General features: G+C 39.7%; 1 protein-coding gene across 2 annotated transcripts in view; it reads right to left on the reverse strand.

The window, feature by feature from the left end:
* Positions 1-213: 213 nt before the first annotated feature.
* Positions 214-27,928, reverse strand: part of prkar1b (protein kinase, cAMP-dependent, regulatory, type I, beta) — a 107,266-nt gene continuing 79,551 nt past the window's right edge. For both annotated transcript variants that reach the window (XM_059347874.1, XM_059347875.1), the window contains 4 exons: positions 22,024-22,084; positions 16,096-16,217; positions 3,764-3,845; positions 214-1,670 (listed from right to left, as the gene is read on the reverse strand). In XM_059347874.1, the coding sequence (XP_059203857.1) occupies positions 1,498-1,670; positions 3,764-3,845; positions 16,096-16,217; positions 22,024-22,084 (438 nt within the window). In that variant the 3' untranslated portion in view covers positions 214-1,497. The remainder of the gene's footprint in view (positions 1,671-3,763; positions 3,846-16,095; positions 16,218-22,023; positions 22,085-27,928) is intronic.

The following is a 27,928-nucleotide window of genomic DNA, read 5'->3' on the forward strand; positions in this document are numbered from 1 at the left end:
CGTAGGAAGAAATGTGAAAAGTGTGATTTAAGACGAGAGTTTACACTTTAGAGATAGACGAGGGAGATTAATAGAGATAAAACGTTTAGGGGAGGTAAGGTGTGGGCATGAGAGGAGATAAAGGAAAGAAGAGAGGAGAAAATATGTGATAAAGAGTCACGTTTACACAAGGGACAAGGAGGGGCTGATAAAAAACAACGACTCAAACCAAGAGGATTTCAGAAGCTTATCTTTATTTGCTCAAGATGGTTTGATAGTTGAAAGAAAGACATACAGAGAGAGAGAATATAGAAACTTTCTTTTCATAAGGTCCCATTTTATACAACATCAGTCGCTGGGTCGGTTGTGCAACTTCGACAGATTACAGTAGATCAAAGGAAAGCAACAGAAGTATATTTTTATTCATTTCTTTTATATATTTATAACATACAAGTCATGTCTTAAAAACAGCTAAATCAAACTTCAGTATTGACCCAACGTTACAAACTCTAAAGTGGTGCAAAAGCTTTCATCTAGCAGTTTAACATGGAACAAAATCAGCTTTCAAAAAAGCATCAGGAAAGACGTGTGCGTCCGTGTCTGTGCGTTGAGGATTCGTATAGTCCTGAGACAGTGTAAGCATATACAGTATAGTTGTGTGTTGCATGTCAGTGTGCTTCACACTTGTTTGTGTGTATGTGGACCGGACTGATAACACTACTGCTCCTTTGGAATCCCACAGCTCACAGATCAGACTGAGCCACTTCAGGGAATATCAGGACAGAGAGGATTTCTTGAGAAAAAAGCAACTTGTTTATTAATTTGGCTGCCACATAATATTAAAATCACTGCCTCTAACAAACCCCCAAACTGATAATAGCTGTAAAAGCACACCTAAGAAGCACTAAGAATTGAAATAGCCCAGAATGTAGTTTTCTTCCTATCTCTACAGCTACTATTAGGGGAACAGAGGTCTGTGTAGTGCGGGTCTGATACGACCTAGAAACCACCACGAAACCCAGAAGTGGAAAAAAAAAGGCAAACGACAACCAGCGAAAAAAAAGAAATGTGTACTCACTTCCTCCCGCTGTACGTAAACATGACTTTACTTCCGTCTTATTTCCTGAATTCACCCGTAGCCTTCATAAATTCATGAAAGTGCAAACCCATTCTCTGTCAGTCTAGAAGCATGCATCATACACAGTTGCTACACTGTGTATATGACTCATTTACAGTACATAATGAGTTTAATGATCCTCGCTCTGATTTTTACACCCCTGCATGTTGGTTTGGACATAAAGCTACGTGACAGCACAGGTCAAGTCAAAGTGCACAAGATCAAAAGAAAAGAAACGCGCAAAATGGAAAAAAAAAAAGGCAGGAAATGAGCGCCCTGTAGTTGTGGATGTAAAACCCATTTCCTTTACCCAGCATCCTCGCCTCTTCCCACCCACGGACCCAAACTCTGATGCTGATGATGCCCACCCCTGCTGGTGGGGCCCTGATGGGGCCGACATGTCACACGGTGAGGGAGATGAAGCTGTTGTATCTCTGGATGTTCCTCTTGAGGATCTCCGAGCAGGGCCCCAGCACGCGCTCAAAGCGGGGCCGGTCCAGCTTCACACACTTGAGCGGGCCGCGAGCGACTACAGTGGCCGCCCTGGGACGGTTCAACAGCAGGGCGATCTCACCTGGAGGAGGAGGAGGAGGAGGGAGAAGGTATTGTAGTGGGATTGTCAGGTGAATTAGCCACAGTGAGTGTATTACATACTGGGGATGGGCGTTTGGATGAAACCTGCCAACTCCTATAACGTTAAAGATCAATTAATCGATCAATCGCTAGTTTTTTATTAGGGATGCACCGAATAGCAAATTTTTGGCTGAAGCCAAATAAAAATTATTATTATTTTAAAAATAGTGCATGAATAAAATACATTCTTAGACATGATCTTCAAACAAAATAAATGTTTATTTAATAAGACATTTGAATATTTGAATAGAATTGCATTCCCAAAAGAACAAAGTAGTGCATAAAAGTGGATAAACCCACAACAAATTAATTATTGTCCTTTTGGCACAAGTCTACTTAGTCACTAAGTAATATTTAATATATATATTCGGCCTTGTTTTTCACTCATTCCACCGAATACCGAATGTGGCTTTTTTTTTCAATATTCGGCCAAATATATTTGGTTACTGAATATTCGGTGCATCCCCATTTTTTATACATACTACAGTCTGTATAAAAACATGCATACACGGGCAAAATAAAAGATATATATACAGTTCTATATGCAAAAGCCTGTTTTGATAACTTTTATTTTGAAAGAAAATAGACTTCCTATTGATTGTAAAACTAACTCACGTGAGATTATACTGTAAGAGTAACGTCAAGGATTACAATGTTTTATGGTTTAGCTCCCAAAGAGTTGTTTTATTGACAAATTTTTGCAACTATTAAAACAAATACAAGCAAACCAAACACAAAGCTGCCTTGGGAGTTCACACCATTCTTACAATCTTTTAGAATGGTTTATATCTTTCAATTATTATTCCAGTCCAGTATTAGCGTTTAGAGTCCTGTATTTATCTGCACGCCCCTGGTTTGGGGGCAGCAGCAAACAGTTTTTTAGAAGTCAAAAAAATAAATAAACCATTTAAATGTATTTTCACTGCTTTACCTTGCCGTTACAAAGCTCTTTGTGACAGGTAACTGAAGCCATAATTCTCTGTTTGAGCAGACCAGACGTCTTTGATTAAAAACAGTAATTTTAACTTGCAGAACACGGGAGTTGCTGGTCTACTGCTGCCCCCATTATTTAATTTGTTTGTGTTATTGTGTGATTTTGCCAAATTCCAACTAACCCTTTAAACACCATTTAAACACCAAGTATGTAAGTAGTAGAAGTAAGTAAGTGTTGCGTATGATTGACATTCAATGTTGTCTAAGCATTTGGATCAAATTCAGTTTCAGAACTTGTAATGAATTCCCATGTAATAAATAAGTTTTATGCCTTCTAGTAATGTAAAACTGACTTGGTGTTGTGAGAAGCAGCAGATCTGTTTTGGCACACAGCAGCCTGACAACTAACAGGCCCTAAAGAGGCTGAATCACAGATGCCAATATAGTTTATTGGATGATAGTTTGCTTGTTACAGCATAATTCCACCTTTTTCATTGTCATATCACTTTCATTATCCTCTAGAATCCATTTGATTAAACCTTTTTTGAGTGCCAATTGCATAAAATCACTGGATGGGAATTAAAAACTATCACAATATTAAGACAAAACGTCTTATAATGCCACACCACAGGGCAATGTAACCAATTATGGCTTTTTGACTTTGCAATTTCTGTGTTTCTACTTACATAATTTATTTTTACGAATGCTAATAATATAATACAAACTAGTTATTGTTTTTTTTTATGAATGGCTTTTTGTGTAAGCCTGTCAAAAGCATCGATGGTTAAAACTATTTCGATGCCGCATTTAAAACGGCACGATCCACGTTAATTATAGCACCTCAAGTACTGAAGCTATTGAATAAAAACAGATCTACAATCAGAGTTTAAATGAAAAAACAGGAAAGAAAAGTCTTGTTGACAATAAAAAAAGAAGTAAAAAGGGACTTGTTTTTTCTTTTTGTTGTAGCATCCAAAAATATAGAGTATGTTTTTGTTTTTCTAAACTAGTATTCGATCAAACTAGTATTGTATCAAACTATAAAACCATGAAAACCGTATTTTTGTGCGTGTTGCCAAACATCGGCCCAGAGCCACTCACCGAAGTAGTCGGAGGGTCCGAGGCGTCCGACCTCCACGTACTCCTCGTTGTCAGACCTGCGCTGCAGAACAGAGGCTATTCCCTGGAGACAGAGAAGAAAAGAAGGAGAGTTTGAGGAAAGAAAGAAAAGACAGAGACAAGAGAAAGAACGGGATAAGAGGGGGAGAAATAAAAAGAGGAGGGGGTGATGGTGAAGAGATGGAAAAAAAGAAAGGGGGTGGGAGAGAAAAAGGAGGAGTTATTTAGCAAGGGGCTGAAAATCGTCAGGAGGATTAAGCCGAGGAGAAATTCCTTTGCTTCATAAGAACACAGGTGCACAGGATTTAGGCCACTTTCCTGTGGGACGGACACCTGTTCTGTAGCAGAAACATAAAACGACACACACTCAAATATTCCAGCGGGGTGTGTGATACAAATTCTGATTGGTTCTGCTTTATTTCCTCCAGAGTGTAATAAATACAAACATCTAAACCCGTTAGAGGCTGAGCTGATTCCTCAGTGTCTCCATCACATAATCCCCTTTATCTGAATTCATCCACAAAATGGAAACAACAGTTCTGTCCAAGACTGCAAAAGCTCCATTATAGTGTCCCTTGATGACCCTAAAACACTTTCATGTACACACAACACAAAGCCCCAAAGGCTAAACCACTCACACTGTTCTCATTCACTGATTGTACTTAAACTTATGAAAAGTAATGCCACTCTAATTTCTTTAAAAACACATAATTGTGAGCCAGGACGTGCAGCACTGCCTCTTAGGAAGAAATCAGCAGATATTTACAAAACAAAAGTTTAGCAGTTTAACCCTCTATGGTACGGTGTTGCCCCATTTTTGGCCTGCCAAATTTCTACAATGCATGTTTTTGAGTGATGCAATACTTTTAAAAAGAGGGAAGAGTATAGGGAACCAATAGCAATGCTTTAATTGGTCACATGACCTCCAGGAGGCCATATTGAAACCCTATTTTGCAGACTTTTCCTAAGGAAACAGCTTTGCCGTTTTGCACCACAAAAAATCACTCAAAATGTCATTTCCTGGCCCTTTTTCATCTGGAAAAAAATATATTCCTACTGATAAGTGAGTAAACCTTCATTTTTGATAGTTTCATACACTTAGACTGTTCAAGACATTCATTTCAATGGGTTGTTGATTCAATGGTACAATTAAGAAACCGGTTAAAAAAGTTCCTTTTATAATATAAAAAAATTAAATTTTTATGTATTGTACCCTGTTGAAGGTACTGAATCTTTTACACGTTTATTAAATAAATTATGTTAAAATTAATTTAAAAAAATTTCTTTTTCACTTGTGCACCATTATGGTACAATGTTGCCTACGGACAACAAACCCCAAAAACTTAAAAAAAAGTATATTTTAAGACAAAAAACACTCAATTTTTTTGCTAACTGGCATCATTATGCATTTGATGCAAAGATTTTTATTTAAATGCAACAGTGCAACAAGAAAAATATTAGTCTCTAAAGTAGATGAATAGTCATGATGTCAGTATTATATCATATTAATGCAGCCGTGTTGTTGCCTAAACATGTTCTGCTCTGCAAAAGCATGTGCAGGTGCAGTGATCGCCTGTACTGCTTGGACATTTGTAGGATAATGCACGAAAAAAAGGTGCATAACTTTTTGTTAGACATAAAATGAGAATAGTTGTATGAGAATAGGTTGACCCACTTAGTCCATTGTGCATTTGCAAACAGACACAGGCAGGAAACTATAACAAGGAATACAGACACAGATGGATTCAGAGTGAAACAAAAATTTGCACGCACAAGCACATACACACATGCAGTGAGAAAATCAACAGCTGATGTCTGCTGGACAGACTGACTGGACCGCAGGACCGACCCCGCCACGCATATTACCATCGCCCGCTGGTTGCTGTTGTGTGAGTGAGTGTGTGAGTCATCTAAAAAGTATAATGCAGGAAATTTGATTTCCGTTCACTCTGCCCAACAGATGATAACAGTTCATGCTGTCACATTGTGCAGCTGCTGACAAATGTGTGTGTGAATGAGCACATGTTTGAATATTTATCTTTGCATATGCCACTTAGTGTTTGGAGCTGCACTTGGTGCTCTGTACGCCCACGTAACACATTTCTCAAAAAGCTACGGCTGTGCGTGTTTGTGACGGAGCACAAGTTTGGCGTGCATATGTTCGGAGAGAGGGATAATATTTGTGTTTTTAATGTCGCTGTCTAGACATTTACATGTACTCAAGTTGAGCTGTGAATTGGTAGCGGGTAAAAAAATCAGCAGGGGAACTTCCCAGCTTGTCTTGGACCGTGTCGTAAAACAGATTTGACCGTTCCAGCTTTCTCTCACTGTCTCTAATCCTTCTCTGCTCTCCTGACCAGGCTAATAATGCTAAATATGAATATAATGAGCTTTAATGAGAACCCCAAAACTGCCAGCTCTTTACTGCGGGCACACAAAGGTGAGACTGTATTTCAGTGAAAGAGACGTGTGTGTGTGTGTGTGTGTGTGTGTGTGTGTGTGCACGCTTGAAATGAACTGTAACTGTTCCAGTGCGTGGGGCATATCGTGAGTGAGAGATCACCAAACTGTCCCGTAATGCCATGACCACCACGCACACGATGCAGCAGGCTGAATTTAGCTGCGGGGTGGGAACGAGGGCGGTGATCATGAAGCTGAGCATGTCTGAGGGTCACGTTAAAGAGTGTTGGATGGACAATTTCTCTTTTTCCGAATTTCTCTCTGCAAGAGACGATTACTAATGTATAATGATGTGGGGAAATCATGTAAATAGTGTTTCTTACACCTGGCTGTGCTCCTCTCTTGCACCACATGTTGTGTTTTCCTCGAGGCTTTTAGTCGTGCACAAAAGTTATAACATTTTCAACTTTTGAGGCGCAGCGTCTCAACATGTGTCAATGTCACACTTCAGCAAATCAAATCAAGCAAGAGGCGGGCTTAACTACTTTTTCCACTTCCTTCCTGTTTTGATGCTGGTAGATAAATGTTGAGAAAAGGCGTATTAGGGTTCGTACACTTCAGAAGTGGTCAAATTCAAGCATTTTTCAAGGACTTTCAAGGTCCATTTTCAAGCTTTTCCAGTATCTTACACCTGTTGTAAATTGCATGTTTTAGATGAGTACTTACATACTAAAAGGGGGAGATTTCACTGAACCATACCAACAGTGATGGTATTACACTTTTAGGAGGAACGGTCTTCATTTCAGATAGGCTACTCATTATTTTTACATTGAACATATGATTATCTATAGTCTATAGATGGGTATAGTCAGATTGCAAGATAAATACAGTAAGAATTTCAAGCAATTACAAGCACTTTATCCAAAATCCAACATGTTTTCAAACCTTGAAAATACAACATTTAAATTCAAGCATTTTCAATGATTTCAAGCACCCGTACGAACCCTGCATATTTAATTATGCTAAGCTATATAATTCAAGGTTTCATGATTATTCAAACACTAATAGGTGAATGTATGCATGCAGTTGCAGAACAGAATCTCTCTAGTGAGTATAATGCTGTTAGAATACAGAAGATATAGACAGAAAATAGGCGAGCTAGCTAGTTAGCTCCACAGAAGGACCTCGTGGCATTTTTGAAGTGGCCACGCCAATTGTGATGCATCTCGTTGTGATCATGCTCTAAGGCTTGTTCAAGACAGAGGCCAGTACAATTAGGATAGTCCTTGTTAACTGTGTCACTGCAAAGCTTCTGTAAAAGTGAATTTTATCTTCTGCAAAACTTACGTACTGTTCAGAATGTTCAGATGGCATCCTGGACCTTTTCTGTTTTTCTTTTTTCTTTCCTAATTTAATGCTTTGAGTTGCTCTTTTTTTTTACAAGCAAATTGTAACCTAAGAGCTATTTTAAAAATGTAATATCGAAATAAACTGGCCTGAGAAAGTAAGTCACTGTGGGAAAATTCTAGCACACAGATAAGCTTTATAATTAAATGTTTCCTGATGTCACCGTGATCTCTGTTTGACTTTTTATAGATATATCCAAGGAATAATCTGCAAAACATTAGAGTCAGGTCAGCAGTGAGTTTGTGTATTTGTGTGTTGTTTTTAGTAGGTTTTTTCTTGATTTGACAAGCTTGACAGAAAATGAGGCTTACAGCCAAATTCAATCCAATCACTTGGTGACTGCATGAAATTTGTCTGATTAGGTGTACTGATTAAAGATCAGAAGGTCTCAGTAGCTGAACTGATCGCTCGGGACAGTTATCTGAACTGCCCTGAGCACGAGGCTGCTGAAGTCGAGAGGCTAACTTCCTGTGTCGGCTGCTCTGGGTCCTAATGCTGCCGCAGGCTGGAGCTCCTGGTGAGAAAAGGCTGCTTTGCTTTTGTGGTAGACTAAAATGCTGCTATGCTGACCAGTGAGGCTTTTAATTGCATAGGGTATGGCATTTAAGCCACAACGTGAACACTACATGAAGAGCCTACATCATATTGTGAAAGAGGGAAATTAAAAGCATGTAACATTTCCACCCTAAAATGTCTTAAAATTACGAGACCTCAACTGTATTTCTCAAGTTGTGTACGACACTATTCCAAATAGTCAGGCGGCTTAGCTAAATAAAGGGGACACGCCGGACAAAAGCACCAAATTTTTTCCACGTGCTCTCTATCACTATAGGTTTCAATTTTTGGTAGGAGCCACTTCATCAAGATTGTGGATCGGAGATGGCAGCCATATAAAGTCTATGAGAACCAGAATATCTTCCAAGCCACTTAGAAGGTCAATCTTGGTGTCAAAATCTACATTTTCTGGGTCCAGGAATCATTTAAAGCTATTGAGAATATCACTAGATGATTATTTGATCAAATAGATATGTTTTAGGCCTAAATGGGTTAATGCGCATTAATAACCCAGGGGCAATGGGGACCTTGCATGTTATAGCCCACCTCCCCTAATTTCCTGTCATCTCTGTGCTTTAAATTATCTAATAAAGGATAAAAAAAATGGCTTCAAAATAATTTAAAACATTTCACTCTTCTTAATCTCACAAGTCATGTTTCCAACCAAATGTAGTCCAAATTTAAGCAATAATTTCCATAAAATTGGCAAAATATAAATAAATAATAATTTATGCAAATCAATACATTTCCATCTGCTACCATTATGCTAATATTAGGAGATATGAGACATTGTTTTTGGTGACATATTGAAAATATGACAATGGGAACATAATTACAGGTAGTTTACCATGACTGTTGTGAATGGAGGCTTTTCATAAATTGTCTTCGGCAGTCAAAATTCACCAATGTGCTATATGAAAGGAAATCCCATAAAACTATACCACTGTCTGCACCATTGCCTACATTAAATCTCACTATAAACACTGCAGCGAGCACTTTTACTAAAACTTCATTACACCACAGACAACAAGCGGTTTGAGAGCAAAAGTGGTATAAAACAGAGAGAGATGTGAATGGGGGAGAGGGCGAGGGGGATGGTGCATGGAAGCTCCTGTGTTTACAACCAGTTGATTCCTCTCCTTTCCATTCATGTCCAAACAAAGAAAGTGAGACAGTGCAGCACCGTGGAGTACAGTAGTTCACTCGTGAACAGTCCTCTCCCGGTGTGGTCCAGATAACCATCGTACTGTACCACCCCAGGGGCAGCGCTCTGCTCAACAGATATTTCTTTTATAAACATCCAGGATCCTCCTCACCAGCCCGCCTGACATGACACACGGTGCAAAGAACTGGAAACGGCACAAAGATAGCAGAGAAGGAAAGATGGAGAGAGAGAGAGAAAGGGAAGACAAACAAAGTATGAGAGTAAGGAGGAAAGAAACGATAGAGCGTGAGCCAAGTAAAAGAGCCGAAGGAATAAATTATCCGGCCGGCGTGGCGCTGCTGGTCAGATAACACTCCTTGCAATCCTTCACACTCGTTCGTACGCATACCTAAACACATACCACGACGCAGAGCGTGGAGAGGCGGCTCGTGGTGACATGTCAAAATGTAACGTCCTGCATGTAGGAAGTAACAAGCATTAGATCAACAACAGGCACACGGAGAGAGAAACACTAGCAGAGATGGAGGAAGAAAGGTGATATCCTGAGTAGCCTGTTCACCAGGCCACCCAGCACCCGCAGCGTCTGCACCTTCTCACTCAAATGTCAACACACACAACGATTTCACTCTTGCAGGACCCAAGGGCTGAAGAGAAGATGACTCAAAAAATGGCTTCACCCAATTAGAGATACGTGAAGAGATTTTAGTGCAAGCACAGAGTCGTAAGAGCAAAGGTAGTCTTAATTGGGTGTAGTGGTCGACCGATACAGGTTTTTTTAATGCCGTTACCGATTATTTTGACATCAGTCTTAACCGATCCCCTGATATGTGCTGCCGATTTTTTTGGGCCGATTCTTGAAGCCGATATTACCTTTTCTCCCTCCATTTACATGATAAAAATGACACAATGATAACAAATGTTACACAAGTCTCAATTTAAACAAAAAAAGAAACGTTTATTAACAAAACAAACAAAACCTATTAACAGTTGGATAGCAAACAATACGTGCATGCGTTCGTGTTTTGGCAGACTGATATCTATCGGCCGGCCGATATTTTTTACTTGTATCGGCGTCGGGCGATACGTGCGTGCGTTCGCCGATCAATTAGCTATTATTATCTCATCTATAATTAGATTTTAGTGGCCAAGGTCACTATGTCATCCAATAGCATGGTTACAGCCATAACTCAAGAATTCATACAATAATTATGACAACATTTTACACTAATATCTAACAGGATAAAATAATGAAGCGATGATATTTTATGTACAAAAGGTCAAAGGTCGACTTCATTATGACACAATGCAAAAACACTCTTTTAGCCGTTATTTAACACTAGAACTCACTAACAGAATGATAGATTGTGATCATATTTCACATTTGGTTGGATGATAAACTGGAGACAATAATCTTGGGTAGAGATAGACCAACATGTTGGCCAGCAGATATGTATTGGCCCATATTTGCGTTTTTTACTTGTATCGGCATCGGCCGATACGTGCGTGCGTTCTTCAATCAATGAGCCCATTTCACTGAGCCAACACCAGGCAAGGCTCGGTTCAACATCTCCATTCTCTGGTGAGCTGCTGCTGATAACGGAAAAAGGAAAAACACATCAAATATGTGGATCATCTGAGGCGCCACCAGCTCCAGACCTAGAACAACATACACATTGTTTGCTATCCAACTGTTAATATGTTTTGTTTGTTTTGTTAATAAATATTTCTTTTTTTGTTTAAATTGAGACTTGTGTAACATTTGTTATCATTGTGTCATTTTTATCATGTAAATGGAGGGAGAAAAGGCAATATCGGCTTCAAGAATCACATATCGGGGATCAGTTAAGACTGATGTCAAAATAATCGGTATCGGCATTAAAAAACCGTATCGGTCGACCACTACACCCAATTAAGACTTCCTTTGCTCTTACGACTCTGTGCTTGCACTAAAATCTCTTCATTCAGCTCAGCATTGATCTTCAGTCTATAAAAGTGCATTGAGCTCCATTAGCTTAATTGCACTTCGGAGCATAGACTTCAGCTGCAGTAACAACCCACAGAGGATTACTCTACTACTGTATGTGGCCCACAGGGACCATTCAGATCCCCTCAGTGTGATTACTTTTGTGTCGGGTCAAAGCACAAATATGAGTGGAGTTGCTGTTTAGATTGATGACGGGAAGAGATGAGTTTGATTTTACTCAACTTTCATCCAAAGGGAGTCATTTGACTTGGTCTCTCGTAAGACTTATAAGTATAAGTATAAGTATAAGTCTAATAGTCTGACTTATTTCAAAACCAAAAAGATTTGTAACTTAACTGTATCCCAAAATCAGACACCGTTCAGCTAAGATTCTATCAAACTTTCAAATTAACTACACTGAAAAAAGAGATTTTTTTGGCCCTGTAATTATTATTTCAATCATCTATATGAATTCTACAAAGAAAAATGAATTCAGTGCTTTTACTTTAAAATAGCAGTTTTTCATGTAGTGCATTACTTAGTGATTGTTTGTTATTATGTGTCCTCAGTTAATCATTCGTTCCAAGTAATATTCACTAAACCAGTTCATTGGCTTAATTAGATGATATTTCCAAGTAAAATGTAATTGAGTGATTTGAGGGAGCAATTTACTTGTGTATTTTCATAAAAAAATAAGTGGTTCTATTAAATAAATATTACTTAGAAACAGCCTGAGTAAAGATTACAAACACTTTCTGTGTGGAAAAACTTGCCTAGCTTTTTTTTAAGTAAATGTCACTCCAATTTTTTCAGTGTACTAATAAAAATGGTCTTATTATTGTGCAAAATTTAAAAAAAACTTCAAAAACTTCAAGTCCATAAGAAAAGAGATGGTATGAGAGAAGGTGAGGCTTCACCGCCCCGGAGTTCTGTAAAAGCTTGTTTGTACAGTGTGAGAAAAAAAATGTAAACATGTCACTTTTCATTAGGGCCCTGTTTTTCCCGGCAGGAAAAGAAAGTGATGTCTCTATACCTCCCTCGTGTTCATCGTCCCCATCAAGCAGCATGTAATTAGTGATTGTGGGGTTTGTCTTTGGCTGATGCTCCGAAACCGCAGAAGAGACAGAAAAACAGGGAGGCGGGGGAGAGAGAGTGAAAGAAATGGGATGACTTTTTCTGACCGAACCAAACATTGACACCTCAAAGGTGTGCACATGGAAAGAAAAAGAAGAAGAAAGGATGACGAGTGAGGGAAAGTTGCAGCTAGACTGATCTTACTGCAGGACGAAATCTTTCTCTCCCGCCTTCCTTGTGGTCCTTTCTGAATCAACCTCTCTCTCCCGTTATGTCCCTCCCTGCCCTCTTTGACTCATCCTTCCTCTCTCTCTCTCTCTCTCGTCTCCCTCCCGGGAGGCTGGGTCTCCTGACCCCGTGTGAAAGTCAGTAACACGCATTCCACTACAGTCCACCCTTCTCTGGGAAAGTCAGGCCCAGAGAGTGCAAGTGCTGCACGAGAGACGGAGCGAGAGAGAGAGAGAGAGAGAGAGGAAGGGAGGGACTGAGAGAGAGAGAGAGAGCTTAGAGGAAAATGGAAGATAGACAGGATAAAGGAGGAGAAGGGATTAAAGAAAGAGACAAAAACTACTGCTGGGTGAGGCTCAGTGTCTGGTGTGACACTCTCACATACTGGACTGCCTGATTCCATCCTCGTCTATCCTCCTTTCCCTCTTCCCACAAATTTTAGAGGTGAAAAACTCAACGATAACCGAAATGGGGACCAATATAGCACATTTTTAGATTTGCAATGCAAGAATGGGCCAAAATCCCTTAGGAGACCTGTGCCAAACTAGTGAAGAACTATTCTAAGAGGTTGTTGTCAGTTGTGGCTCAGAAAGGGTACACTATTGACTATTAATGGCCAGGGGGCTAATAATCTGAACGCCACATTTTTGCCTTTTTTTGTTTAAACTCATTGTATCAATAAAAAAATCCTTATCAAACTTAGTGAACCTTTTCTCTGTAGTGTATTGTTTTCCAAAATAACAAACACATGTTGTTAATGGTCATTTCCATGGAGAAATCAAGAGTTTTGTTCAATTTCATGAGGGGGGCTAATAATTTTGACCTCGACTGTACATTTCTAAGCTGATTTTGGAAAGACATGAGCAAGCAAAGGTAATCAGAAGGCTTCTGTCTTATACAAATAACAATCAAAGAATATATAACATTATTACACCTTATATATACAATGTATCACATTGTCAACGAATTTTAGTGATTAATACAGAGAAAATAAAGACTAAATAGCTAAATAGTACTCTATGTTCAATATCAGTCAATTACTGACACTTAAATGAATAAAGTAAATAGCTAACAACATTTCTACATCACCGGAAACCTCCTTTTCTGCATTTTATGTATGTAAAAAAAGTCTTCATATTTAGGCATAGCAGACAACATACTGATACCAATATACTGGACTGCCTGATTCCATCCTCCTCTGTCCTCCTTTCCCTCTTCCTCCCCTGTGTCTCCATTATTATTATTATTTTTTTACTTTTTATTTAACATGTACAAACATGAGATCATCATGGGTGTTACAGTTAAAATCAAAATATTCTTTTACACATACATACACACATATTCATTCACACTATTCAAGGTGCATACACGATCCATTTTTCCCAGCATTCAGTACATTTCTCCACCTGAAGTCTTAAAATAAAAGTAAGTCTCTCCATACAGTAAATTTCTTGAATGATCCCTCGCCACTGGACCAATGTTGGGGGATCTAGTTGCAACCAGTTTTTGGTTATGGCTTTCCTACTACTTGCCAAAAGGATCTTCAGTAAGTATTTGTCCTTGTGCAGGACTGTTTCTGGAATTTTACTGAGATATAGGGTAACAAAAGAGAAATCAATTTTATTTATCTCGGTTGACACCTCCCTCCAAAATGACTGGATTTTCGAACAGGCCCAAAAAAAAAAATATAGAAAAAGTGGTCAGCCATAGAGGTTCCACATTGTGTCCAACAGAAGCCTCGGCTCTGAGTGCCTGTTTGCCCCTGTGTCTCCATTCTATAATCCCCCAGATTCATCTGCATATTTTGCCTCTCTGGGATGTACAAGTCCCAGTTTGATGACTCATGCATTACTATGATAACTGCTATATTTGTTTCTTAAACCCCAATTGGTTTCTTTTTTTTCCTCTTCATAGTCAAACTGGCTTTTAAAGGATTTCTGCAGCTTCAGGAGGCTTCAATTGGAGGCTTCAAACTTGACCAACACTGGTCGGATAATATGATGTGAACAGTTTTATACAGTCTATAAATGTTTGTACTGGGATGTTTTCTGTTGTTTTGTACTTCTGCATATTATTTTTTGATATGAAAAAATGGTCAATGAGCCCCAACATTGAGCTTTAAAGCGAAAACTTTGTTACTTTTGACAGAAGAAAAGAAACTTATGGAGTTATATAAACAAATGTCATTAAAAAAAACAACCCACACACTTTCTCAAGTCAATACAATCAGGGCTTTTGCTGCTTACGTGGTCTGGAATGATCAGTAGCTAATGGGCAAATGTTTGCAAAACAGATATGATGTTCCTATTTAACTTATGTTCACTTTTTTTGAGATAATACACTCAAAAAAAAAAAGCACACATTTCTAAGCTGATTTTGTAAAGATATGACCAAGCATAGGTAATCAGAAGCCTTCTTTCTTAAACAAATAACTATCAAAGAATATATAACATACTATACTAATAATAACTAATAGGCTAACAGTTAGCTCTGTAGCAGTACAGTCTATATGTGCTGCTGCTGCAGGAGGTGTTCGTTTAGCGATCTCTGTTTGTTTACAACAAGCACCAAACACTCTGTGCACGGTTAGCGATGCCGGTTAATTCATGATCACTATGTTTACGATCAGCAGAGAAGCTGTGCATAATTAACCATGCTGGTTTGTTTATGATCAGCGTCGGACATTGTGCACAGTTAGCAACGGCGGCCACAGTTGCATCTCCCGTGTTTAATCCGTCGCGTATGTGATCACAGATCACAGTCGAAACTGTTGCTAAGCGATTACACAACGATCGAAAACCATATGTCACCTCCGGAGTCTTGTAAATCCCTCTGGGGCCTTTTTTTGTAATGGATACACGCTGAGTGAGCAGACATTTGAGAGGGCGTGGCCTGAGACTTCCCCATCAGCCACTCTTCCCCCTAAAGGAAACACGGCTTTTGATAAAAATCCTCGTCTGTCCTAATCAAGCCAAACCTCTCATATGTTTAGTAACAGACATGCTGCTGAGTCAGACTTCTGTCAGATAGACGGAACAACTGACAATGAGAGGGGAGAGCAGGAGGCTCGGACAGCAGATTGTGCCCCACCCCCTCTAGACAGGGCCCTCTTGACTTGACCCTGGTGAAAGCTGTGTAAGTATGGAGTTAATCAAAAGTGTGTTAGGATGACAGGCAGGGGGCCCTTCATGAAGCTGCACCAGGGGCCCCATTTCCACAAAGCCTGCAGTGTGAGGGGGGCCGTTCTGCACACAGGCCTCGTGGTTGTGGAGGAACAACACCAGGTAGTCTGTCTGCTGGTGGCAATAAACTGAGAGCCCACCAACGTCTCGGCATGATGACATGTACATCAACCTCGGTGCCCGCCTGATGACACACACACACAGTCTTGGGCCCCATATGTCAACACGTATAGCTTACAGGAAATGTGACAGTAAAAGAAAGTCGGCACACATCCTGTCTTACTAGTTCTATCTGACACACACACACACACACACACACAGGCCCTCCCACAGACCTTACCTCTGTAATAATGAAGAAGTCATCCCCTGGTTCTCCCTGCACCACTATCTTCTCCCCGTCCTCGAACTGAACGGGCTCCAGAGCGTCGGCCACAGTCAGACGTTCCCACTTATCCAAAGACTCTGTGGAGGGAACAAACACGCAGATCAGTAAGAACACTGGGCCTCGTGCATGAATGTTTTCTTATTTTTCTCTTATTTCTGTTCTTGCACAAAACGATGAGAGGAAAATAAGAAAATCTTCATGAAAAAAAAAAAAATCATGAAATGTGAGCAGAAGCCAAGTCTGTTCTTACCCGCGAGAGAAATTGTTTGATCATAAATTGAAGGCATGTGCCAGGCAACTTGCAGTTAGCATGATGAAATAAACCCAAAGAGCTGCTGACATTTCACAGGTAATGATGTAAAAGAAAAGGAAAAAAAAAAGGAAATGCCTCCTAGCAGCAGCAAAAAGAGTACATTGTTACAAATGAATGACGCTCAAAGAAATAAAGGAAACAAGAAATTAAAAACTATCTAAAGCAGGGGTCTCAAACTCGAAAAAACGAAATTACTTAAAAAAGACACAAAATTACCAGAAAAAAAAGACACAAAATTACCAGAAAAAAAAGACACAAAATTACTAAAAAAAGGCAAAAAAATTTAAAAAGACACAAAACTATTAAAAAGACACAAAATTGTTTTTAAAAAGACACAAATATTTTAAAAAGACACAAAATTACCAAAAAAAGCAATTAGAGGGACCTTCCACACACAACACGGTAAAGTGTCATTCATATAAAACTCACATTAAATTTTCATATCAAGGTGAGGGCCACAAAATATCGTCACGAGGGCCTCAATCGGCCCGTGGGCCGCGAGTTTGAGACCCATGATCTAAAGAGTGCGTTGCAATATTGTGCATAACACAGCAACTCATGGTTATTTCGCAAATTTTTCAGGTTTGTATAAAAGCTCGCCACCTGCTTTGTCGATATGACCACTGTCAGTTTCTGGGTATTGGCCTCCTGCTGGGCCTGAGGTGTGGTTAGTGTTGTGATGGTAGAAGTCAAAGTTGGATTTATGTTGAAGGAAATAATGTCGACTAATGCGACAGGTGTGTCAGTGTGCCTGGGGGCATATTGGTCTAATATTGAAGTACACGGTTGCCCATAAAGTTGCAATAAACTATTTTTTTTACCTCTTTCCTACAAATGACAATGACAATGTGATTTATTCTTGACAGATAAAGTGCATACCTTCTCAAAACGTTATTAATCATTCTCTTCCAAACATGAAACCACAACTAACAGAGGATTGTGTCTGAAAACAAAATTATTTCAACTTTATGGGCAAACGTGTAATTGAGGCTCAATCTAATCATCTTTAATAAGTGTAAACATTTGGAATGATTAAACAAAAGGCCTCAAGCATTAGAACATTTTTTGTCTGTCTTTTCTTAAAGTTAATTGCATTGCATCAATATTAATATCACATCACAAAACATGAGTCGGCTTTTGGTCCACAAACTGGAACTAGTAAAGTATTGATGAATGCCAAAAAAATCTTAAATTGCTCATACGCAGTTTAAGATGATATCCAAACCATCGTGTTATTTACACTTATGAATGCAACAATAGATACACAAACATGCGCCATGTGTTTCTGTGTGTTCCACGTTCTGAGAGGACGCCTCTTGCTCAAGTCCAGTAAGCTGCTGGGAACGATAATTCCTACCTCAGGCTTATCCAGTCTTTCATCAGGGACCATTACATCTCAGATAACCCCGCCTCCTCCCTCCTCTCCTGGAGCCTCATGGAGCTAAAACACCTTGACACTAACTCTTAAATCTGTACCACCTCAGCTCTGCTGACCCTGGACCAGTGTGGTGACAGAAAGCTGCCCTGTGTCTGAACACACACTGACAGCAAGATCTAAAGTTTTATCCCAAAGAGAGTCAACTAGCAACTGTTGTGAGGGTAATGTTAGTTCCAAGGCAGGGACACACAGGGTAAGGAGGATCTAATGCTGCTGCTGTATTTAAACAGAGTATTCACTTGTTATTACCTCCGCAAAGGTGGTTTTGTTATCAGATCAGTTTTTATCTGTTTTCTCACTAGGATAACAATAATAAGAATAATACATTTTATTTGGAAGGCGCCTTTCTTGGCACTTAACGACACCGTACAAAAAAATGGCGGCGCGCATGGACGCATCTGCTTTTAGCTCTCTGTATAAGTGTATTATTATGATGATCGCGTTATATGTGTATGTAGTGTATGCAGTGTGTTTCAGTACGTGTTGTAATGCGACAACTGTATACAGTATTACATCACATTGTCCTTGTTCTTGTTTTTGTCCTTGTTTAGTTCGGTATTTTTAATTTTTCAAAAACATAAAATCTGATATCATAACGACCTTTGCGGAGGTAATAACTGGAATACTCTGTTTAAATACAGCAGCATTAGATCCTCCTTACCCTGTGTATCCCTGCCTCTGAACAAACATTACTCTCACAATCATAGCTGTGTGTGTGTGTGTGTGTGTGTGTTATTAACATTACATTTAATAGAACAGTTTTAAGGACAGGACTATAATTAGATTTGTAATAATAAAGCGAAGGATAAATGAACTTGAATGAAATCCAATATGATATAAAACCAATTTTAAATTCAATGACGAGCAGCTATAAATGGTTGTAACAGATCTGTTTTTGTACAAGGCTCTTGTAAATTCCATGTAAAATATACAGGAAGACAAATGACCATTTGTGAAGGAGTCCCGGCCAATCCTGTGATAGAATCTATCTTTTTCCGTTTTTTGTTGATCCTGAGAGCGGGCGGCGACAGCTGTCTTTCCGACTGTCCGACCACATGTACAGTGACGTGGTTAGCCCCGGGATATTTCTAGAAGCTGTTGGTATTCACACAGAAACCAAAAACACAGACGGTCACACATCTTCACTGGGAAAAATGTTCCAACCAGAGGAGTTTTAGGCAACTCTGAACTATTGATATTCATGGAAAGAGGACCCACTAATAACTAAATACCTCCACGTAGAAGATTCACCCAATGAGCTCATCCTTCCTTCACAGTTCACTGGATTATTGTTTCCTAATCTTACAGTCTATACATCTCCGTGTGGAATGTGACTTATCTGCAGTGAAAACACTCCTCATCTTTAGTTTTGTCTAGATCAGTAGTTCTCAACCTTTTTGAGTCGCGACCCCCAATTTAACATGCATGTTGTCCATCATGTTTTTTTTATATTTTATTGTTACTTTTAATCTAAATCCTTTGCTATAAATTTAAAGGTCCATTATGACCTCCTGAGTGTGTAACAGTCAGCTTCAAGCCAGAGACTCCTTGGAAAGTAAGAACTTGCTACTTTGGGATTTGTCAGAAAAGACACGAAATTATCCAAAAACAGAATCAAATTGACCAAAAAAGACACAAAATGGCCCCAAAAAGAAACAAAATGACTAAAAAAGACACAAAATGACGAAATAAAAGACACAAAATGACCAAAAAAAGAAAACAAAATGACCAAAAAAGACACAAATTGACCACAAATTGATCAAAAAAGACACAAAATGACCAAAAAAGACACAAAATGACTAAAAAAGACACAAAATTACCAAAAAAGACACAAAATTAAAAAAAAAAAAACCTACACAAAATGGGCAAAAAAAGACATTAAATTACCAGAAAGACTAAATCACTTCCAAAATGATTTGGCAACCCCCAGAAATCATCTCGCGACCCCAATTGGGGTCGGGACCCCAAGGTTGAGAATAGCTGGTCTAGATAACAGGATGATTCAGTGTTCTGATTTGACTAAGACGAGTTAGAGGCGTATAACGACGGCAGAATCTTTTTGTCTGGGACTTTTGTCTGCTGGTGCGCTCGGTAACTGATCCCAGTGTGTCTATTTGTGTGTTTGAATGTGTATGTTCTTAGGATTAACTAAGGTGATCAGTTGGAGGTGTCCAGTGTCCCCTCCGGTGGGGCCGTGGTGTCTGCCGGCCCCAGATGGATGTCCTCTGTCTGGCTGCGGGTCCTATAGTGGTGATCCCTAACAGCTCGCCATGTAACACGATACACAAATGTGCTGAGTAAAGAACCTACATTTCATGCTCCGCAGAGCCTGCACCCACCATGATCACCTTGCTACACACATGCATGGTACGCACTCGGGGAATTGGCCACCGGCATGTGTGACAAAGAACATGTTGTCCCTCCTCCCGCCTCCTCCGCTCCTCCACATCAAGGGCTTGTACCCAATTTCGTGGCTATCTCGAAAATCAAAGACAAACAGAAACACTCCCGCCTCCTACCCCTCCTCCAATTCAGAGAGGTGGAGCGGAGAAGCGGAGCGACAGAAAGAGGAATGACGAGAGGAAAAGCGCTTCGAGAAAAAGGGAGGCGGGCGTTTGAATGCAGGCCTCGACAAGGCTGTCAAAAAGGGAGACGCAGAAAGAAAAGGAGGTGAATGAAAAGAGAGTGGATCTCGCAGAGACGTTCTCCTAAGGCCTGAATTGAGTGTATGTGTTTACTCAGCCAGCTAATAACTCTGTACAGGGGGCATGGCCTTACTCTATACACCACACACACACGATCAAGTGGAAGGGGATGAGATGTCAGTTCCAATTGCAACTCGTTTTGAAAGTCTGAATGAATCTCATTCGCCATTGATCCAACGAGCCTGAGTAGTCTGGTGTTATCCAAATTCCAATGGGAAAAGAGAGGCTTATCTTAACTCCCTATTCTTTAATTGTCCACACAGCCACATTGCAGAGTGTGACTGGCTTTAGTATGAACAGTGCGAGAAGATTAGGACTGTACACACAGACCTTACTCAGCTATGGGCCTTGTGTGACAACGTGCGCCTGTGTTTATGTGGGCTAATCTACAGTATATGTTGCACTCAGCAGATTTAACTGCCTGCACTCTGGACTCTGTGACCTGGCGTTTAAAATTAATGCGAAACATGGCATTCACGTGCAAGCCCGCTATACGCTGCACCACCTTCGTAAATGCAGAAAAATAAACAGTAAAACGACTTAAAAAAGACACAAAATTACCAAAAAAAAGAAAACAAAATGACCAAAAAAGACACAAATTGACCACAAAATGATCAAAAAAGACACAAAATGACCAAAAAAGACACAAAATTACAAAAAAAACAAAAAAAACACACAAAATGAAAAAAACATGGCATTCATGTGCAAACACGCTATACGCTGCACCAGCTTCGTAAATGCAGAAAAATAAACAGTAAAACACCAACTGACAACAAATAGCCTCCACCAAGGAGGTTGGTGTTCTGGGTGGTTTTCTGTTTGTCAGCCAAACAAACTGACTGGTCTGATTTGTAGTGTAGCATGACCCCAAAGAAGAACCCTTTAATTGTTTAGGGGTTTTTTTGTGTTAACATTGTGAGATAGGACATTTGTGCTGCATTCATGGGCAAAATAATCAAAAAAGATTATTTCCCGACGGGGAAAATTTGGAAAGTTTGCAAACTTTTTGGTAAAAATGTCAAGTTAAGTCAAGTCAAAGTTTATTTATAGAGCACATTTAAAAACAACCTCAGTTGACCAAAGTGCTGTACAGTTATTAAAATAGAATAAAATCATATAAATAAAATACTAAAAACAGTAAAACAAAAATAAAATAGTAATAAAAATTCAATCCAAAAACAGAGTTAGAGATAAAAAAAGAAAAAGAAAAGGGTTAAAAAAAAAAAGTGAAAAAAAAAAGTCATGGCTCACCTGATCCATTTATTTTGCTCTTCGTTGTCATGCAAATACTTGAAATGGCTATCAATGCTCTGAGCTATAAAATACAACACATCTTCGACTTAAAGCTCATGAACACTAAATGGGACCATCCAAGATCCATTCTTTTACATTATGTGGGACACTTTTCTGCACAATCACAGACTTACCAAGGATGGAAACCTTGCTGAGGAACTCTTCGTACATCTTTCTCTTCCTCAGCGTGCTGCCCTGTAAAACACAAAGAGTAGAGACGTCACCATTTCACACACTCTCTCTCTGAAATTGTAGGTTAGAGATGTGTTGTGAACATAATGTCTTGGCTTCAAGAAGAGGAGCTAATTTTAAAGAAGTAGCAACTTAAGGCCTTGCTCAAGTTTATGTACTATATTTGCTGCATTTTATTTACTTTCACATGTTGCTTATTCACTATTAATTTGAAATAGAAGCACCCGAATCTGAATGTTTGTTGGGAAAGAGTAAATAATGTGAAGATGGACATTTATGTTATCTAAAGTTGCTTGTTATTATCAGGGAGGAAAAGCATGGCATACTTGTGCTTCAGCCATTATGTTACATGAAATGATGAAAAGTGCAGGATCAGAATGTAGAAAAATATAATAATAATTACATTTATGTTAATATTAAATCAATGTGATGCTTTAAAAGCACATAAAGATGCAAGATGCACAATGCAAATTAATGTTTAGCTAGAAAATACATAATTTGACCGATTTAACGTGACTTCCGGTATAAAATACACACATTTCTGGAATTGTATCCAAATATAAAATGCAACAAATATCAGTAGCAGCACATACTGTTAAAAAAAATCTGGATACATTAAAATTAAAATTGCAGTATGGTGTAATCTATCACTAACAGAGCAGTTCAGGGGGTCACATTTACAGAGGTGTGTATGACATGTGTGGTAATGTTCACTGCATGTGTGTGTGTGTGTGTGTGGCCCACCCCACCCAGCAGGCATTGGGACTTTCCCCTCTCTGCCTCTGCCATGAACATCAGGTGCTTCCTGACAAGTCTAGACCCAGAGGACCCCTTCCCTAGCTGCATTTCTCCTTTTTGCCCCCCCTCTTTCATTGCACAGAACCACTCATAGAGAGCGTAGAGAGAACATAAAGAGAAACAGAGAAAGTGAGGAGAGACGATCTTGTCCGCCCCGTGTCTGCCTCTGCATATGGAAATGATATATTGAGGCTTGGGGTGTCTTTAGTGCATAAGTGCCTGAGTCCCGCTGCTGCCTCTAATTTCATATAATTTCACATTTTGTCTTAAAAGGGGAGAAAATGTTCCCAAGTGAGCCAACGTCAAGCTCAAAATCGTAAACAACTTGATTAAAGGAATTCTAGCCTGCATCGCCTCCCTCCTGGATAAATGATTTGAGTGTGTGTGTGTCAGTGTGTGTGTGTGTGTGTGTGTGTGTGTGTGTGTGGTGTCAGCGTGTGTGTACGAAGCGTGCAGTCTGTTTTAAGTTCTGCCACTTATGTTTCGTTGCTGTCTCTGCAGAGACGAAACTTCATGCTCATTAAGCAAGCAAATGCAAACACTCACACATGTATACTCTACCTCGAACACAATCTAAAACGCACCCACAAACACACACACACAAACACACACACACACACACATGCATGCAACTCCCACAAAAATGTTGAGTCGGCCTCCTGATTTCATAGCCTTCCCATAGAGCTCCTCAGACAGGCTTGCTGAGCTTAAAGGCTTACCATGCGTACATAACATTACATTACACAGCAGGTCTGATTTATGCGACTGGTGTAGTGAGGGCTGGGTGGGCCAACAGAGGGGTTGACCGGGGTTGGATGGAATGAAAATGATACTTTTCTTAATTTCTGATTCTAAAATTTCATCACTTTTTTGTCGCTGCACATTTTTTACCCCCTTTGCATTCTTTTTTATCCGTCCTTCTCCTTTCCTGTCTACTTGGGAGGGCCTGACTCCATGTTTCATGTACAAAACTCCTCTAACTCCTAATGTGTTCGCTCCTCCCGTGGTTGAAGATGAACCAGCCTCTGTGTCTGCTCGCTGTCTTTGAGGTAAAATCATCAAAGAGTTGAGGTGTGGAGCCCAGCCAGACTAAACCAAGCGTACCTTACGCCCCATCCTCATCACCTTCATCTCTGTCCAACGCGACCCCCCCTCCTCCACTCATCCCTCCTCATTTCTTGGTATCATTTCTCCTTGTCTCCTTTCGTCTTGTCTTCTGTTTGTTGACAGTGGTCTGTCAGTTTGTTAATGGCTTTGTCTGTAGCTGTGCCTGTTAATATACTAAGATGACACAACAATGTGGGTATTGTATGACTGGCAGCAACACAATGGAGTGAGTGTGTTTATCACAGGGAATGGTATTACATTGTTTACTAAATGATCTCCTGGATATAAAGGAGAGGAGGAGGTAAAATAAGGCTTGTATGTGATTTTAGGGGACAAGACAACGGGCTTGTTCACACTGTTGTCAGCATGCTCAGTGGTTAAAGTTCCACTTTGTTTGAACCAATCCAACAGCATCCAATCGAGTTACAGAAGAGAACCAGGAAGAGCGCCAGTTGGCGCCAGAACTCAGTTGTTAAAATGACATTATGTTTGGTGGAGAGCACTTATGACTTGTCCAAGAATCAAACACTCAAGTTGAGGACTTGGGACTTGACTTGGGAAATGCAAAAACTTGAGACTAATGTACTATTTGAGACTTAATCTGTCAAGTATTTTTTTATTAAGTAATTAGTCTATCAAATATCAAATTGTTGTGGAAAAAAGCCCCCTTAAGGTTCCGAGAGTCCAATGTGGTGTCTTCAAAATACTGTAACAGTCCATAATCTAAATATACTGAATTTACATTTATATAAAACTGAAAAGCAGAAAATCATCACATTTGAGAATCTGCAACAGTGAATATTTGTACATTATGGCCTGGCTGAACTCAAGTCATTATCAAACCTCAAGATTCAGCTACTTGAATAACTGAAAAATTGATTCAGCTATACCCAGGTCAAAAAACTTTTTAAAGTGTTGTTGTTATGTTACATAATGTTTAATGAATTTCCCGTAGATCAACAAAAAAATTAATCCTCATTGACACAATCTTATGCAACCAGCAGTTGAAAATTTCTGAGGGATATAGTTTCTAGAGATTATTTTTTTTAAATAACAGTTAATCAAAATTTATCCACTTATTTACTTGACTGTAAATGCATGTATGTAAAACTGTTCAGTAATGTTATTAATTAACCCCACGAAGAAGGCCATGTTTTCAGCTTACTTTCATTAGAATTGGAATATAGGGCATTTGTGTTGCATTCATGTGCTGTTGGAATAATCGTAAAAATTACAGTGTGAGATATGGCATGCCTTGGCAAAGGTGTGTGCTCTTGAAGTGCCCACTGCTGCACTATGTGGAGCTTTGGGCTGTGTGATGTCAAGAATCATAATGTCAATAATAATAATACGTATCATGATACAGATGTAACGATTCAATATATCGTGATATAGTGATTTTAAAAAAATCGTATTTTAGGAAAGCTGTTAAAATGTAAAGAACTCACCACCATATGTATAAAATCTGAGTAAAAACAAAGTTACTTTTTTATGCAATCATAATAGAGAGATCGGGCCCGATTTGACACGCTCAATCAGGGAGTGTCGGCCGTTGGGACAGTAGACTTGTCGGGTCCTCCGATTGGCTGTGTGCTAGCTATGGGCGGATCTGATTGGCGGTGCTCTAGCAAATCAGCGCTGTGTGTGGGAGGGGCGGAAGTGACGAGAGTAAAAATAAACGCATGGCACGGGAGAGTCAACTACATTTTGCTTAATTTTTTGCATCATTACAATTACGAAAATCAGCCGGTTCATCCGTCGCCAGTTCCCGACACAAATTTGGATACGATCCTTGTGCCTGGCGCTGTTGAATCCACAACTTCACCCACTTTATGCGGTTACTCCTTACTTTTTCCCTCCTGCCACGTCTTCGGGCAAGAACGAGTCCGAGAGCAGACACGCAGCCATCAGCTCAGCCGGAGCAACCATTTTGCAGCGAAGCTTTGTTTTCCAAAACGTCTAAAACGTCTTCTCAAAACTAACAACAAGCTTAATGCTGTGTGCGCTTTGTTTTTAATCTCCATGGTTACTTCTATGGTTTCTCCGTTACGTCATTTCCTGTTTTCATGTTTTGGATTACATTCACGAGGCTAGCACAGCGCAGAACGTACAGGCTGCTGTGTAGTCGGCAGTCGTCGTGGCGATGGGTTTCACTGCTTTTTTTCACCCGACTGTGTCTGACGAGAGGCGACAGAAGCGTCGGCGTCGGGTCCCGTCAGGGCGGCGTTTGGGGGCCTTAACATGCAACATCACAGGACTCCTTTTTGTGCATTCTGTCTGCTAATCTGCATGCAAACAATTAAAAGTCAATACAGAGTTTTGGAGAATCGATACAGTATCACAAAACACACTCTACTGATTCTTAAATGTAACAATATTCCCTTACACCCCAAAGCAGGACAGGAGAGAAGCAGATGTACAAACAGTGATGGTAGCTGCAGCACACCTTCCTGTGCTTCTGACTAACTAGCTGCAGACACTGCAGGCACTCAGCATAATTTTACTGGGAAACACACACACATACTTAGACACACGGAGAATGCTCATTGTGTTGGCCTAAGACGCTGCCAGAATACCGCACTTTATAAAAACAGCTTTACAAATCATTGACAGCAATAATTAACTACAGGTTCACATAATTGAATTCTGCTTCGCCCTGTCTCCCCCTCCTGCTGCTGCTGCTGGAAGGAACGAAGGAATGAGAGCCGGAGAGAAAGAAAGAGAGAGAGCGAGAGAGAGAGTCCTCTCAAAGGAAGGTTACCAGGGCAAACTGTGCCCTCACTTAAACTATGTGCTTAAGAGGTGACATGAGTGCTGGGCAGGCCGGTGCCAACTTTACATTGAGCTGAAAGGTCCAAACACAGAGTTTCTTCCATCTCGAGGGTCCAAACTGTTTTGACACTAAGCAGAATGTTCACTGCTGATGAAGGCTTGGATGCACTCGGGTGTTTGGAAGGTTAATTGGAGGCTATTTCATTTACTTGGTGTAAGGTGTTAGGAACATTTGAGGAAGTATTTAGTTGGGCACGGAGACAGCAATTAGTCATTCCAACAGCACCCAAAATGTGTGTGTGTGAATCTGTGTGACAGCTAGGGCAGAGCACCTTGTGTTTCCAGTTTAAACATTTAGACATTCCTGCTCGATAAGCTCCTGGAGCTGGAAGTGTGTGTCGAGGCATTAGGGGTTGACCCTCTCTCTCCTCCACAGCCCTCCTTTTATTCCCCTTTCTTCGTCAAGCAACATAGACATTAAAAGGGGAGGATACACCCGGTGGTGGAGGTGGTTTCTCTGTGTGTATTTTGAGTACAAAAATGAAAGTTTTAAGTGTTTTAAGGAGTGTTAAGTGGTTGAGTGGGTGTAGTAAGTGAAGGACCGCAAATGATAAGAGTGTAGAGACCAAGGTTATAATTGTTTTGGATTTTTATTTAGTTATAGTTTTAATTTCGTTGTGATTTTTTATTTTCAAATTCAGTTAGTTTTAATTCGTTTTTAGAGTGAGTTTGCTAGTTTTAATTAGTTTTTTTTAGTTTTAGTTTTTTTTGTAATGGGGTATTTGTTGGGTTCCTTCGTCTTATCCATCTCAGCCCCAATAAGGTTATTAAGTCATAAAACCAGATAGATGAAATAGATTTCATATCAACCAAAAAGGTTTACGTATGAGAAAAGTTGACAAAGACGTAAACGAAGGACATTTTCACTGAAATTTCAGTTATTTTTGTAACCACACAATACAGTGTCAGTTAGTTATTGTTTTTTTAAAAACTCTTGTTTTTATTTTACATGGTTGATTCGAAAATGGGTTGAAAAATGATAGATGTGTACAGGTCATTGTACAGGTCTGTATGAGCCAAGCTAGCGCTAGCATTAGCTGATTAAATAGCACATTTCCAGCTCCTGATCTGTTTTGCATATGCTCCGGTTCCAAAAAAAATCAAGATGGC

The sequence above is a fragment of the Centropristis striata genome, chromosome 13 (assembly GCF_030273125.1).
Source record: "Centropristis striata isolate RG_2023a ecotype Rhode Island chromosome 13, C.striata_1.0, whole genome shotgun sequence".
Classification (NCBI taxonomy): Eukaryota; Metazoa; Chordata; class Actinopteri; order Perciformes; family Serranidae; genus Centropristis; species Centropristis striata.